This window comes from Galleria mellonella, unplaced genomic scaffold (genome assembly GCF_026898425.1).
Source record: "Galleria mellonella isolate WM207_F2 unplaced genomic scaffold, CSIRO_AGI_GalMel_v1 utg223, whole genome shotgun sequence".
Lineage (NCBI taxonomy): Eukaryota > Metazoa > Arthropoda > Insecta > Lepidoptera > Pyralidae > Galleria > Galleria mellonella.
In genome coordinates, this window is record NW_026442042.1 from 226205 (window position 1) to 243124 (window position 16920).

At 32.2% G+C, this 16920-nt stretch overlaps 2 protein-coding genes and 1 long non-coding RNA gene across 5 annotated transcripts in view; 2 read left to right on the plus strand and 1 right to left on the minus strand.

Moving 5' to 3' along the window:
• LOC128200636 (uncharacterized) overlaps nucleotides 1-4219 on the plus strand; it is a 28046-nt gene extending 23827 nt beyond the window's left edge. Inside the window, exons 1-3 of one of the 2 annotated variants that reach the window (XR_008252825.1) lie at nucleotides 2607-2941; nucleotides 3034-3180; nucleotides 3711-4219. This is a non-coding gene — a long non-coding RNA (uncharacterized LOC128200636). Of the gene's footprint in view, nucleotides 1-2606; nucleotides 2942-3033; nucleotides 3181-3710 lie in introns of those variants that run through there. The other variant, XR_008252826.1, reaches the window with a different exon arrangement.
• Nucleotides 1-5484, minus strand: part of LOC113517548 (protein sidekick) — a 61626-nt gene extending 56142 nt beyond the window's left edge. For both annotated transcript variants that reach the window (XM_026902250.3, XM_031912512.2), the window contains exon 1: nucleotides 4932-5484. In XM_026902250.3, the coding sequence (XP_026758051.2) occupies nucleotides 4932-5040 (109 nt within the window). In that variant the 5' untranslated portion in view covers nucleotides 5041-5484. The remainder of the gene's footprint in view (nucleotides 1-4931) is intronic.
• Nucleotides 5485-8186: 2702 nt separating this feature from the next.
• Nucleotides 8187-10365, plus strand: LOC113517466 (40S ribosomal protein S15Aa). The gene is made up of 3 exons (XM_026902133.3): nucleotides 8187-8322; nucleotides 8531-8828; nucleotides 10246-10365. Exons 2-3 carry the CDS (start codon nucleotides 8533-8535, stop codon nucleotides 10337-10339), a joined length of 390 nt encoding a protein of 129 aa, XP_026757934.1. The 5' UTR covers nucleotides 8187-8322; nucleotides 8531-8532; the 3' UTR covers nucleotides 10340-10365.
• The last annotated feature ends 6555 nt before the right edge of the window (nucleotides 10366-16920 follow it).

The following is a 16920-nucleotide window of genomic DNA, read 5'->3' on the forward strand; positions in this document are numbered from 1 at the left end:
TATACATATAATAAAAAAGTTTCAGCCAATTCAACTGATCTGGTATTTTATATGTGATTTTTTTAGATTGATATAACTTTTTTATTTATGAACCGATTGAAATAAAACTTATAATTGAAATAAACACTACACGCTAAGTGGAGCAAACCGCAACGCATTGGTGAAAACCGCATTCAAATCGGTTAAGCTGTTACTGAGATTAGCGTTCGCGCGCGCGTACAGACAAAAATTCTAAAAATCATTGTTTTGGGTTCTAATGTGTTTATAAAGCCCCCCTTCCCAAATAGTTTTTCTTATATATCTTCCATGTACAGACAGCTACCATTTACTACTTTATTATATGTATTGATTTGAATAATTAAGCCATCATACGGCGGTGGTATAAACAAGTTTGAAAAACAGTGATCTAAAGTGTGTCACCGGAACAACATTGTGGCGTCGTTCAGTTTTCTTGAATAATTGACGAACATAACTGCCTTCGTATGCACAAGCAAATTATGAGTTTTGACGTTAATTCATCATTTAATATTTTAGTACCACTCTAAGTTAGCAAAGTTCGTTAAAGTCCTTGATTGAGTTGTTTTCCAGCCACAGAGCACTTAACCCTACATCTCTATGTACGGACACACTGTTAACTACCGATATAAGAAAATTTCTAACCTACGCACTTTTTACAAATGTACAAGTATATTACCTGTTCTTTTATTTTTTTCTTATATTAAGATTTTAACATTGTGGTTATGGGGCCAGAACTGGTCAGTTATCTAAAATGAATAAATGGTTTTTACAATTTTCAAAAAATTGTAATTTTGTTACTATTGGGTTTTAGTTCTAACCTCTGCCAGCATAGCAATTTTGTAGTCATACGATGTGATCTTTCTTAATTATATCAGTTCCTTAATCTTTAACACTTCTGCATATTGATATATCCGTAGTTTACGGACACTCGAAGAAAACAGTCAATTAGATGAATTACAAACATAAATTGTTTTAGAATTCCTTTATAATTAGAAATCACCAAAAATTCTTTCATTATTGTAAGATTTACGTATATTTTTTTTCAATAACATCTACAGTACAACATTAGGTAACATATACTTCAAAAAAGGTCAAATTTTTTTAAATAATGCGACAGGTATTAATTTGATATAAGTAACTTTTATTACATATTTTTTTTTTTTAATTTAATGTTTCACACTCATATTATCAATATTATACTTTCAGAATATCGTATATTACGATAAAAACAACGGCTCAGTCGAAAAATTGTATTTTGATAATAGACGCTCTATCTATATGGATATGATGGGATATATCGTAGAAACATTCTAAGCCCTAAATTCTAGTACGGATTCGATATCTAACGAATCATAAGAGAACTGACACCTGAAACTCCACGTACTGTAATTGTAACTAGGTATATTATTGAAATAAAATTTTAAGTAAATTATACGATTTTATAGAAATAGAGTTCATCGGCATATAAGTGCTTCAGTGGTATTAAACGTATAGGCGTTAAACTTGTAATAACTTTAATATTTGAAACTGAAATAAACTAAAGTTATTATATTTAGTTATATTTAAAATCGATTTGGAACTGCATGATATATTTTTTATTGTGTATACATATATAAAAATATAATTATGGCTGAAGGATGATTTGTCAAATAGTGTAAAATGTTGACTAAATTCAACTGTAAATTGAAAGCCACTAAAAGCATTTCGCCTAATATTCACAGCTCAGCGGAAGGGATTGTTAGTAATGGATTCTAATAGCCCCATTACTACCAATATACCCTATCAGGTCGACCTCCACGCGGTTCCCCCTGGAAACCATCGTGGTTAATTCTTGTTGAATTCTTCACGATGGACCAACTGACCTGCTTTCATCCTCACCTATCATCTATCACTGGTGCCCCGTCTGCGTATACCGATAGCGCAGGCAGGGTTACGTCTGCATAATGCGATGCGGTTTTTATAATGAGTAAAAATTTTACCTTGTTAGCTCTATCAGTATACGTTGGTGGAGCACCAATGAGAAATAGTAGGTGAGGACGAAAGCAGGTTAGTTGGCCTTTTGTGATGAATTCAAAAAGAACTAACCATGTTAAGAAGAAAAAACTACGATGATTTCCAGAGAAACCACATGTAACCACACCTGATACAGTACGTCGCTAGCAATGGGGCTCATAGACCTCTATTTTTAACAATACTTTTCACCCCTGATGATAAGCGATTAGTGTAGCCTATAAACGTTTACTATAGAATGAGCTCCATGGGGGCCGTCCCTTTTTCAAGTGACTACAGCATGGTTTTTCAACAGAGATAAAGAGAGTATATAGTGGCGGCAACGTGCACGCAATGCCACTTATAATAAATACGATAATCATTTACCATCATCAGGTGGGTAGTATCCTTGCCAAGAAATTAAAATGATGGTGTGATAAAGTAAATTTATTACTTGTTATGATTATTGTATTATTATTTAATTAGGGAAAGTACCCATACTACATGACTCGTATATCGTAAGGGGGGGGGGGGGGGGGGGGATATCCTCTAGGGAAAATTTTAAACTCACAAGTGGCAACACTAATGCACAAGGGCTACAACCCAGTTGTTGGGAACATATGCCGGGAGATAAGATTATTCAAATCTGCCAGTTTGTAGTACAGTGTCGTTGTCAAAGACGTACTGGTACAATTATGTCGTTGTACGATCGGCTGTAAAATGTGTTTATTAATTGTGTGATATTTAATAAAAACTTTATACAGCTGAGGTTGCTTGTCAAGACAAGCAATACAAAACAAGACCAATGAATGGATGTTTTTAAGGGATGAATACAAAAAGAATCCAAAGGAACTGAAGGATCTAACACTGTTGAAAAATGAAGTAACTTGTCTGATTGGTACTAAGAAATGCGTTCATCTCCTCAAAAAAAAAAGTTAATAAAAGAAAAAACTTGTTTTTGTAAACTGAGTTCCTGTTACAATAAGTTTTTACTTCTTGATAATATTTTTTCGCTTTTAATTACAGGTATGCATACACTACTGGTGTCGTGCAGCAAATGCCTAATTAATAAGGATAATGCGAATATAAACCTGATTATATTTTTTTACTACTTATCTGTTTGCAAAAAAATATTTAAAACCATATTAATTAGAAGTTATATTGTTCTAAAAAGTGAGTCACATAGTATAGATATGTTTCTTTATATAAGGCTAAATAGAATATGTGTTCATGATGACCATTTTAATGAACTTCAGATGGTAAACATTTACCATCAAGATCATATGCTTACCACATTAGTAGTATAAAAAAATAATAAATACTGATAGATTTTTTTACAACACAGGGGGCAAACAAGTATGCGGCTCACCGGATGGTGACTCCCGTCGTCCATGATCACCCACAACACCAACGGCATTGCAGGTGTGCTGCCAGCCTTTTAAAAAGGAATACGCTCTTTTCTTGAAGGTTATGATGTCATATTGGTTTGGAAATACTGCTGCTGGAAGTTGATTCCAAAGAGTGGTTGTGCATGGAAGGAAGTGTCTTGAAAAATGCATTTTTTTTTTACAACACAGGGGGCAAACGAGCATGCGGTTCACCTGATGGTAAGTGACTACCGCCGTCCATGATCACCCACAACACTAGCGGCATTGCGGGTGTGCTGCTGGCCTTTTAAAACGGAATATTCTTTTTTCTTGAAGGTTATGTTGTCATATCAGTTCGGAAATACTGCTGCTGGAAGTTGATTCCAAAGAGTGGAAGAGTTCCATGCACAACGTGGAAAACCGCCATTTGTCCAGATGGTTGGGATGAAATTTTAGTTTAAGGCGGGTTGTATGGTGGTGAAAATCAGCAACAGGTATCAATCCAAACAATTCCCAAAAGCACTCCCCATAAATTCAGTAGAAGATGCACAGACATGCAACATCTCTGTGCAATTTCAGTGGGTCGACAGTTGATATTATAGTGTTACATTATACATTTTTTATTTGTATTATTATTATTTAATTATATTTCATATTTGTTTCAGCTCTGGCCCATTTACAAGTTATTGGAAAAATAGTATGTGATGTTCAACAAAATATTTATTATTTCAAATTTAGAGTTTCAGTTTAGTTTTGGAATTTGTCTTAAATTATGGCTGAAACTGAAACTTATGTTCGAGAGTTTATTCCATATTTTATTGTAATTTTTTCCATGGTTTCGTCTGTCTTGCATGATTTAGATACCAGAAAAAAAATTGTTAATTAACAATTTTTTTTCATTATTGAAAGACAATCATCAATCAGAATATTTAAAAATTATAAAATTGATTGTTATTACCAACTTCTTATTTTTCTACTTTAGATAATAACTGCAATTTTATAATATTAATGGATAATAAAATACTGGCATAAAATATTACTAGATTAGTAACTGAAGTTTACTTAATAAAAGCTATCCTTCTCTTATGGCTTATTTTTTTTCAATAACCAATGTATGAATTTATAAAAGAAATGTAGTGTGTCCTTCTATGAATTTTAATATGTATCCTTTTATAAATTTTAATGTGTCCAAAAGGACATAATAAGGATTAATAAAAATTAATTTTATGAATTTTAGTATATATGCAAGTGTAGTTTCTGACCAGTTGGTACTGTTAGGGATCTACTATCTACACACATTATAATATCATAACAGGTCTTGTTGCACAAGTAGTATAGTGTGATTGTAGTGAGTAGTAATTTAGTGTGATCGTAGTATTAGTTTCATTAGTAATGAATGTTTGACATGAGTCTAGGGGCATCTGCACCCATTGCCGCTTTTTGTATCCGCAACTTATCTATAACCGTATAATAAGTACTCGGCCGGTTTTTGTTCAGGAACTATGTTAGTTAAAACTTTAATAAAGTTCGCTAATAAGAATAATTAAAGGTACCAACCTGTATTATCTATAGATAATGTATTCTGCACTATACAAGCAATAAACAACACAAAAGTTCCAAAAACCTTGTATTGAAACATTTTGACCAACCGCTCCAACTCTTCCATGACACGTAATTTTTTCACTTCAATTGCAATGTCTTTACATTTTTATTTAGACAAAATTTTCTTCAAAACTAAGTTCTTAGTATAATTTATATTTAAATTCATTTTGATTTGGTTGCTAGGATTTCAAATACCACAACATTCAATTACCACCTGTACGATTAAGATTTATTTGAAAGAAACCAAACTGGAAAAGTAAGCATTCACAAGTTTATTCAACTTAGTCATTTCAAATGTTACTGATTTGTAAAAACGAATTTAATAAAGTTTTACTATTTTTAAACACATATTTATTTTCTCTATAATACACATTTTTAAGCTTTTCAACTTTGAAAGTTTGTTGTAAACTTATTTCACAATCACTTGAAGGACGCGGACACAATTCAGATCGTATCATACGGTCATTCGGGAAGCGAGCACTGTGACGAGCACCAACTAAATTCCATTTCAAACGAAGCAAATTAAATAAATATCATTCGTCGTTTCGTTCACCGTCGTACATTATCTACTAATCATTCGTTCTTCCGGTAACCATAGAATAAAAACTGCTATTTTTTAACTACATCCGTTTTGTTTTGTTAGGATATTAGTTATCTATGTGCACTTTTTTTTTATAGATTGATAATTGTCTGCGCTATCGGTATCCACTGGTGGGGCACCAGTGAGGGATGATTGGTGAGGATAAAAAGGCAGGTCAGTTAGCCCATAGTGAACAGTTCAACGATAAATTTGTCACGATGGTTTCTAGGGGGAATCACGTGGAGGTCAATTTGATAGGGTATATAGATATCAATGGGGACTAATCTTCCCATTAAGGGGGAAAGAGATTGTTAGTAAAGTGGTCTCATAGACCCATTGCTAGCAATATACTCTCTCAGGTCGACCTCCACGCGGTTCCTCCTGGAAACCATCATGGTTAATTTTTGTCGAATTCTGATGAATTTGATGCAAGTCAGTTGGCCCACCATGATTGGTGGCCCAACTGACTAGCATTCATTCTCACCTATCATCTTTCACTGGTGCTTCGTTGGTGTATACCCATAGCGCGGGCGGGGTTACCATATCATTACCACTCATTAAAAAAAACCTTCCCATTACTAATAATCCCTTTTCCTCCATTTGTATGCATTATGCGTGTGGTTCCGGCATAGAATAGACTATCTTTTCCTTTTCCGTGGATGAAATTTAATGGTCAAGGGATGGGCAGCAGCGTTTCTCTTAAAACATCACCAAATTTTAACTGTGGTTGCCAAACCGCCTGCCAAAACATGGCAACTGTTGGCAAATCTCTCCTTATGGGGGAAGCTTATGTTTAGTAGCGGACAGTTAGCAGCTATTATGATGATGATATTATCTGTATCTTATCTATGACTTGTTTGCTGTAACATTCTATTCTAAATAATATATGTATTTTAATATTTAATTTATTTATTTATTTATTACATCCACTGGGTAGCCTTACAGTCTTCCAATACGTTCAATTAATATTGCTTTGTGTTCTTAACTTTACTACTAATATATTGTATAATAATTAATGTATAGTAATAAATATTAGTATCTACTTAGATAGACAGTTAATAATACAATATACAGATTCAATCTATTTAGATATCAATATCTTAGTTTATTTCATAAACACAGCTTTATTCTTAGTCTATGGTTAATCACTGAAGGTTGATAAAATTAACAACGACGTCTCATTTCACTCTGTGCCTTAGGTCAAAATGACTTAAGTAGGTTATGTATTAAGCTGTGTAAATTACTATAGTTTATTAATTATCTCATGGGAACTCTTTATTTTTTCGCGATAAAAAGTATGTCAAATGATGTCTGGAGATGTAAGGTATCACCATGCAAAAATTTCATTTAAATGGGTCCAACAGTTTTGGATATTAGCCCGTACAAATAGATAAAGGGATGAACAGACAAATAGATAAACAGATAGAGAAATAAAATATTTGAAAAAATCTGGATGCGCTCTATTGCACTTCTAACATCCCCCTAACTCGGTTTTCAACGATTTTTTTCTATGTACGGACATTCGACCTTTACAGTTTTATTATATGTATAGATTGACATAAAAAAAAGACGTTTACATACCGGTAAAAAGTTCAATCAATATTACCATAAATTTTATTATTACACAAATAGGTCGTATTGCACTTTATAATTTTCACGTCCATTTTCTACATTTTTAGTAACGAAAATTATAAAATTTTTGATTTTTAATATAATTGGAGCATACAGCTTAACAATGGCGAACTTATACGCGACACATGGAGTATATATATAAAGGATAATATGATGGTGAGAAATAAAGAAAGCTAAGAAATTAATGAAACTCTGACTTCATAATTGTTTCTGCAGTATGGTTATTATTGGATTTTGAAACTTTCATTTTTCTTGGATTTTTTAATTACAAATAGACTTACTCGATGTTAAGAGGCTTACAATTCTTATCTAGTTTCAGGATTTAGTTATATTATACAGTTAGATTACATTATAAAGTTAATATATTTCCGATCTTGATGATATCGCTGAGTGTAAACGGAATGGAGGAGTATTTTTTATCAACACCTTATTGTAATGTAAATGAGATGGAAAGCACAGGAGACTCTTTATTTAATTCATTAATTATCTAAAGAACTTATAGATTGAGATTAATTTAATGTGGGTTAGGCAAACTTTATTATACCTATTGGTGGGGATAGCTTTTATTTACTTGGAATATTTTTTGTAGATTTAATAATATTATAAATACAGTAGTATTATAACTATTCATATATATTACCTATGAAACTATGACCACAGTTCTAAACATGACGTTTGTCGGTCAGCCAATCGCTACCAAAGCAAAGGTCCACAGATGTGCAAAAGAATTAAATAAACTCTTATTGCTGTTTGCAGGATCGAAAAAGATTCTTTGTTTCACAAAAATTTAGCTAATGTGTTGAAGTAGGTTTTATGTGTTATGTTCGTCTGTAGAGCCCACGTGTAGCTAGGTTACCTTTTTCTGTTATTCTCAATCTATAATGAAATAAAGTCAAATAAAATATAATACGCTATATAGATATCCCTTATTTTATTTTATCATAATGTGTGCATAACATAATATAACATATTTTAATAATCTAAAATGTATTAGTACATCTGAATCGTCTATGTATCTCATTAACGATTGTGTAAATCTGACATGAAAAAGTAGCAACACTAGAAAATATTAAAAAAATATTCTTTTACACTGTCTTGTCATTTTGTGTTGTTGAGGCGGGTTTTAAATCCTAGGTAATCTTTATTTTTATTACGTTTAAATGATACAGAAGTGTATATTTAATATAAGTGTTTCATTTGTAACAAATACAAAGTAATATTTTAGTTATAATCCTTAAAATATAGCTTATTTTTCATGCTTATTTTGTTTTGACGGATAGTGCAGTATGAAGTTTTGTATGATAACCTATAAGTTAATGTGTAAATTTTACTAATTTTTCAGCCATGGTGCGTATGAATGTATTAAGTGATGCATTAAAATCAATCCACAATGCGGAGAAGCGTGGCAAAAGGCAAGTGCTTATTCGGCCTTGTTCGAAAGTTATTGTCAAGTTTTTGACTGTGATGATGAAGCACGGGTACATCGGTGAGTTCGAGATTGTAGATGACCACCGAGCCGGCAAAATAGTTGTAAACCTTACAGGAAGATTAAACAAATGTGGAGTCATTTCTCCTCGTTTTGACGTACCAATCAACGATATTGAGAGGTGGACCAACCTCTTGCCGTCAAGACAGTTTGGGTAAGTTAAAGTTCACCCTTAATATTATTTTGTACTCTTTATTTAAGAGATATATTACAACTGAGTATATGTTTGGTTTATTATTTTCAAATGGCGGTTCTATATATTGTAATCTCAGACACTTGGTCAATATTGTGAGTTACTACAAAAATTAGTAGTATATTTACAAGATATTTGCTTATGTATAAATATTATATATTGATTGAGACTACTAAGTTTTTTTTTTAATTTTATATTGCAAAATGACAAGCTAGTAGTAAATTTAATAGTTTTATCACTTGAACAAACATGTTATAAAACATGTAAAAAGGTTTAATAGGATTTGCAGCATGAATAAAAAATCTGGAAAACTAAATTTTTTTTCTGTCTACCATGTTTCTTATATGCTACAAAAGAGTAATAATCATCAAAGCCAAATTATCTCAATCTATCGGAAACATGTTTTGAAAGTTGTAGTGTGAAAGTGTAAAATGTTCATGGGTTTTTTTATTATTTATATTTTTACACAGGCCACGGTAACACCAAGAGAACAGGTTATATATAAATTTGTTTAATTATTTTAAACAATAATTACAACTTAACTTTTATATAATCTGAAGTACAAATATATTACTTATAATTATATTACTTTTAAATATATATCTTGTGAAAAACAAAGTGGCTGAAATGTAAAGAATTTAGAAACACTTGAAAATTTTGCACTATCACTATATAATTTTTAAAGTATATTTTCAGATAAATTGAAATATATTTGGAATTTGATAATATTTGCCTTAAAAGATAAAAATGTTTATTTTACTAAAATGTTATTTGTATGGTGGAATTCAATAGAAAAAAAAAGTCCTGCAATTTTTATTTACCCCATTTTATGGTATTAGAATTTTTTTAACCTTAATACAAAAACAATAATAATATACTCTTGGCTGTTTAATGAAAAAAATAGTTTTGGTCTATGATAATATAATTTTGTTAATGTATCCTAAAGTACTATTATTGCTGGAATTGCTGAAAACAATAAAGTTCTTAAATTTCCCATTATACATATAAATAGATATTGTTAAAAAGGTATATACATCTTGATAAGTTAGGATAATAAGATGTAATATTCTCTCAATTAAATGCTAAGCACAACTACCGCGGATCGCCAATAGTTCTTGTTGGTCGTCATTTGATATGTTGTGCAAAATAAATTAAAATGGGGCCCAATGATGTCACTCTTAGTAAACATTGTGGGTGCTATTTTAAACATTTATATCAGTTTTAGTAACAAATTATTTTGTTATACATATTGATTTTATTTTAGTATATGCAGAGAGGTGTACCTCTGTATATTAAATATATTCATCATATAATGAAGTATGATGTATTAGTATTCATTATATAGATGATAAAATGGTATTTTTATATCTTATTTCAGATATCTTGTTCTCACCACAAGTGGTGGTATTATGGATCATGAAGAAGCAAGACGGAAACATCTTGGAGGGAAAATCCTAGGTTTCTTTTTCTAAGTTTATGTAATACATTTAAAAGTGTATTTTCTTGTTTTATTTTATTCAATAGATAACAACTTAACATAGTTCAAATTAGTTTTTGTATGTAGTCATGTCATCGTTTTTCACGATCAGTCATGGTTTTACAAAAATAAGTAAAAGTTTGTCAAAAAACTTGCTTTATGAAACAAAACATTAAACACTGATTCAGAATGTTATTTGGCAGATATATTTTTTTCATACAATGTTTTTTATAGTAAGAGAATATCGTCATAGTCGTAGAATACTGATGGATATATCGTCATAGTCGTAGAATACTGACGAATCTTATGAAGATTACATATAAAGATCCGTCATTATTCTATGCCTAGACAATATATATTTAATATTTGTCAGATCCGTCAGTATTCTAAGACTATGATGATATATTTATGGTAGGATAGATAGGCATAGAAACATGAAGATGAGGCTTTAGATAGATAGATTCAGATATCTGAAGAAGAATGTGACAAGGACTAGCTAGATATTTGTAATACTTTGCAAAATAACTAAAATTCCTTTCTTGTTATTTTCATTATGATACTGTTAGGATGGGCTAATCTAAAATTAGGATGGAGCAATAAACTTACATGTATATATTGTAAGACTGCAGATGACATACATATATACATATATAGGTACATTTTAAGCTTAAAAAAATTTATTATCTCAATTTATTTCATTCTGAAAACTCGGTTTTTAGATAGACACTATTGTTTTCTTCAAATGATTACATCAGTAAACTCATTATAAATACAAACAATTATAAGAAAATATTACACTGAGAAAACAATGGGCGGCCTTATCGCTAAGAGCAATATACGAGGTTTGTCCGGAAAGTACGTATAAAAGTTTTTTAAAAATTTTATTTTACAATTATTCAGGTAAATCAATTTTATCCCCTTCAAAGTACTCCCCCTGTGACATAATGCACTTGTGCCAACGCCGTTTCCACTGTGAGAAGGCTCCTTGAAAGTCCTCTGGTTGTAGGTTTCTCAGCTGCCCCGTAGTAGCTTTTTTTATCTCATTTATGTCCCCCAAATGCCGCCCCCGAAGTACCAATTTGGTTTTTGGGAACAAGAAGAAGTCACACGGGGCCAAATCCGGCGAAGAGGGGGGGTGTTCGGTCACCGTAATGGAATTTTTACTCAAAAACTCACGGACAACAAGAGAGGTGTGGGCAGGGGCATTGTCGTGGTGAAGAATCCAACGCCCCTCTCGCGCCAATTCTGGACGAACTCGTGCCACACGAGCTTTGAGGCGTCTGAGCACATCGACGTAGAATTTTCCATCAACTGTCTGGCCTGGAGGGACGAATTCTTGATGGACAATCCCCCGAACATCGAAAAAAACAATCAACATTGTCTTGACATTTGAGCGGGATTTTCTTGATTTTTTTGTTCGTGGTTCCCCGGATGTCTTCCACTCTTTGCTTTCACGGCCATTCTTGCCGAGTTTCGAGAGAAACTTGATTACGACGCGCTGCTCTTCAACGGAAGCGGGCTCCATGCCGACGGGGTTTCGTTAAGAGGTAACTTCACAGATGGCGTGACAAGCCAGTTCGCACCGCACGGCGGTCAGACCAGAACTGAAGCATTGTTAGGGACATAAGGAAGGGGTCCTGCGCTTACCTGGCCTCCCCACTCCTCTTTCTCGCATTCCAGAACACTTTTATACGAACTTTCCGGACAGACCTCGTATTCCAGGCAATCTTTGAATGAAGAAGAGTAATTATAAATAGGTTTATAATTACTTTTCTCTACCCAAAGGTTTCCTTTAGATGTACAAAAAACTGGAGGCACGAAACTGTTAGTTTTTTTTTAAAACATAGATATATAATAAGTACCATAATGTGAATATATAAATGTACTTTTTAACTTATTGATACGTATTTAGATGACAGATAACTATTGTCAATAATCCGCGATTTCCATTATTTGTCCACGTATTAAAAAATAGCTTGTTCTCATTTTCATATAATACCTGTAAACTAAATACAATAGTGATTTGTTTAGCCGCCAAAATGTAACAAACTAATAAGAATATTGCTAGTAGGCATTGTTAGGCATAATGATGAATCTTTAAGCAACGAATAAGTCTATCTATCACTAAAAGTCTTTACTAGCACATTATTCATTTATTTCAACAAAACGTAAATTTTTTTATTGAAGAATCCAAAATATCGCACTAATATTTCGTAACCTTAATAGACTTCTGTTCCTTCCTTTTTGGTGGCGTGGCGCGTTAATTTGTACTGTTCGTAAACATTGTTAACCTAACTTCAACAAACTAACATTTTATAAATTTATTCATTTACTAGTGTCTTCCCACGGCTTTGTCCACTTGAAACTATACACTACAAATTCTTGTTTAGGGCGGTATATATTATGTAAACATCTTTGCAAGAATGTGCTATATCGATCATGAGCGAATTGATTCTCTGACTCGCACTTTATCGATTTTGGGTTACTGTCACCACAACCTTGAGGGCTTTTTTAATGAATGTAAAAGCAGATCAGTTAGCCCATTGTGATGAATACATCTGAAATTCAGCACGATGGTTTCCGAGGCAATCACGTGGAGGTTGACCTGACAGGCTATATTGCTAGCAATGGGATTGTATTCCCCATTACTAACAATCTCTTCCCCCAACCTTGAGGGCTGGATAGGCGTTTATCTTCTCGTACTCACACTGGTTCTCTAAATGTGTTATTACTGTATTATGTACTTAGACAAACTTGATATTTCGCGGAAAAATATGCTTCGATTTGCATTTTGAACTTCAAGAAGAAGGAGGTTCTCAATTCAGTTCTATTTTTTTATATTTGTTACCTCATTACTCCGTCAGTTTTATATCGATTTGGAAGATTCTTTATCTGAAAGTTTATCAAAATCGGTTCAGTAGATTAAAATAACTGGTTTTGTTACAATTGACGTCCGTTTTTTCTACTACACAATCTTTAATTATCATATTATGAAAGCATACGGGAGCAAAAATTACAGGATTGTGTATTATGCGATTGCAAATCATAAAAATAAAAATGCGAATTAGGTATAATATCTAAGAGATGGAACTTAGTAAGTAACGTACCTACTTCTCTGAAGATATCCATCCATACTATACGTATATACTATGTGTATGGATGGAAGACATTTAGGAAAATGACATTTTTGGAGCCCATAGTGATGAATGATCTGGGATTATATGAGGTGATTGAAGAAATTGAAAAGAGTTCATAGTCTGTTACAAACATTTTTATTGACCTCTATAGCAGGATTTCTCTACATAAAGGTTAGTCGTAATGGGTATACTAATCCGAAACCTAGTGATGATACTCGTGAAACTGACCAACTTTCTCCAAGTTGGTGTCGTATTAACACAAAGGAAAGAGAATTCATGCGCCACTTTAAATAAATTTAATGTTGGTCTTATTCAATCTATGTTAGCTGAACTTAAACCAGAAATTTTTTAAACATCTCTGTAAATTATTGATGCCCATTAATTCTCTTTCCGCGTCTAGGGAAAGTAGATAAAGTTTGAGAAATCAGTTCAGGGTACGATAGGACTGATATACCTGAAGAAGGTAAAAGCCCTTAAAATAATAATAAAAAATAAATAATAATTGATTTTGTAACTTTTATACAAAAAAGTAGTATGAAATGTCCAAAAATTTTTAGATTCCGAATAGGTTGCATTTTGTTCAGTTTCATGAATAGGTTTTAGCTTTGGATTTCAAGATATCAAAATTATTTTTACATATCAACTTTTTTAAACCTACAAACAGATTTAGCCGAGAACAACTGGAAAGAAACGATTGTTTGTTTTGTTTCTTTTGAAATCAACCTGTAAACAGAATATTTATGTTGGTATATATATCTTTTACGACATTCGGTATAGCAGAAGCCATAAAAGCGTGTCCACGGTTTACGGTCATTGACACGTAATAATATGAAATGTTAAACCATGCTTAGGGTGTTCTAATTTTGGCAAGTGCTACGTCAGCCACCAGTGTAGCAGGCGTCTCTATTAGAATTTATTCGATTGCTATTTCATTATACTTATCTATAAGAGGGTTTATACCGAAGAGTGATAACGAACGTCGGAGTTATCTGTCAACAAATATTTTTCATTGTTTTTGAATTATTACTTAAAAGAACTAAAGCATTAATTATGCAACCAATATCTTAAACCTATAATTGAAAATTAAAACATAATTATTAATCAATTATTAGTGTTGCCGCCTTGCATATAATGGACCATCTCTTTCTTTCCCATGGGAGTTGTGTAAGAATGGCGACTAAGGAAATTTAATGGTCGAGGGCGGGCAGTAGCATCCTTTTAAAACATTATCAAAGTCTAATTGCGGTTACCAACCCGTATGCCAAGCATGGCAAGTACTGACTGAACTTGAAGGCTTATGTTCAACAGTGGACGGTTAACGGCTGATATGATGATGATAATTAGTGAAATATTTTCGAAAATGACGATTAAAACATTGTTAAGCTTTAACCAGCTTCGGTATGAATGCAACCTAAAGATGAGCAAAATATTACTTTCAGATTAGCGTTTAGTTTATTAAGAATTTAACAACACTGCATACACTAAAATTAATTTAACAGTTTTGGCTGTACGTTCTAAATTAAGCCGTTATACTCAACATGCGGCCCGCCTAGTATTTGTGAGTGGCTTACTTGGCATAGCAGTAAAGTTATCAACCACTTTGAATTTCGCGCGGATCCAGAAAAAAATGGGCACGCTAGTAAATCAGGTACCGTGATAGGTAATACGTTACAATCATTCTTGCGTAACTTCCATACTTATTTTTAATGTATGAATTTGGCCAGAAAACATGCTGACGTTTAGACAAATGATCAAATCACAATAGTGCCAACTTAACTAACAAGAATACTGTCAAATGCGATGCAAATGGTTGCCATTTAGACTATTTGTAGAACAGTTTTAGCTTTGTATTTAATATTATTTTTTATTATTTTGATGTGATTTACAACTGTATATATTTAATCCTGACCCTATTACGAGGTCTACTCTAGAAATTGATCAGATATTACGGGAAACTTGTGTTTACTATCAATAATATTACGAAAATATATTTAAGAATGTTATCTTTTGTTTTATTTTTGCTAAAATGTTCATATATTTCTTTTATCACATGATTCGCGTTTCAATGAGAAATATTTACATTTTAATATCGAAAATCTAACTACAGTATCATTATTATTATTATACCCTATTTGTTTCCATTTTGAATATCAGGTTGGCTAACATAACGAGAAAAGGAGGATTTTGTGTAGATTGGTAAGAGATTCCTGATCGAGTCGCTTTACGTGGCTTGTATGAAGCGCGTTCTCTTTTCCCTTGGTTATATACTGCTCTACGTAATTTTGGATTATCTGTAAATTTGAATTACATATAATCCAAGTAGCCCACGGCGCTATAATTAAAATATCTTTGTGGCCCTTATAAAAAAAAAAAAAAAAAAAAACTATGTTATGACTGTTCTAAAGACACTAAAGGATTCCAAACAATTTATGAAGACTAGGCAGCATGGTCTCCGAGCTAAGCCTGTACCACAACGGAACAAACGTTCTAAAAAAAAAGACACTAACGGTACCTAGACGTCGATTATAGGATGGCAACCATATTATTTTCAGAATATATTATATATATTCTGAAAATAATATGGTATATCATATATTTTTATAAATGGATTTAATTTACTTTCCCAGGTCAAGTATCGCGATAAAAAGTTTTAATTTTTATATTCAGGAATTCCTAAATACCGCGTTAAAATTGTCAATAGGAAATTAAAAATTAGAATATTTTTTTTTTTATGTATAGGCCAAAAGGATTTAATAGTATAATATTTAACTTTCACTGTAAACTTTTATGTTTCAAACTTGGATTTTTTTTTGTCATAAGAATATAAGTACTCTGTTTTAATCTTTTCATGAGAGCATGTTTTTATTAATTATAAAATGAAAGTATTTTGCGCATGAGGAGGCGGACTGTTTAATTTATTGATTTTAAGAAAGGAATAAGTTCGCCTGTAAAACCTTATAATAAAAATAAAAAAGAAACAGTCTCGCGCCCTTAGTTTCCCGGTAACATAATTATAAGAAACCGGACATGTGGAAGTCGGACTACCACAGGGAGCGTTCTGTATCAAGCATTTATTTTTGTCGTTACATTCTACTATGTACGATTTCACATACGTTACTTTTTTTTTATAAGAGGGAAGACTATAAAAATCGGCTATATGGAAAAGTAATTTACTGCTCTACTTGTGTCATATCATCATGAAGCTATGCTTGCATTTTGGATCCTTACATTATTCTAATAAGTAAGACTAGTTCTTGATAGCTAGGTATATATTTTATTCAGTATTAGAATTTAATAGCTTATATGTAAATGTTGCAGGGAAATAGGAATATTAGGGATTTTGCTTACGCTATCGGTGTACAGTGGGGGATTATCTGTGAGGGATGATAGGTGAGAATTCAGTATGTAAGTTGGTTCGGCTTGATTAATTCAATAGTAA

Coding starts and splice junctions, on each gene's coding strand:
- LOC113517466 (XM_026902133.3), top strand. CDS start 8,533: ATGGTGCGTATGAATGTATTAAGTGATGCATTAAAATCAATCCACAAT. Junction 8,829..10,245: donor TTGCCGTCAAGACAGTTTGG/GTAAGTTAAAGT, acceptor ATCTTATTTCAG/ATATCTTGTTCTCACCACAA.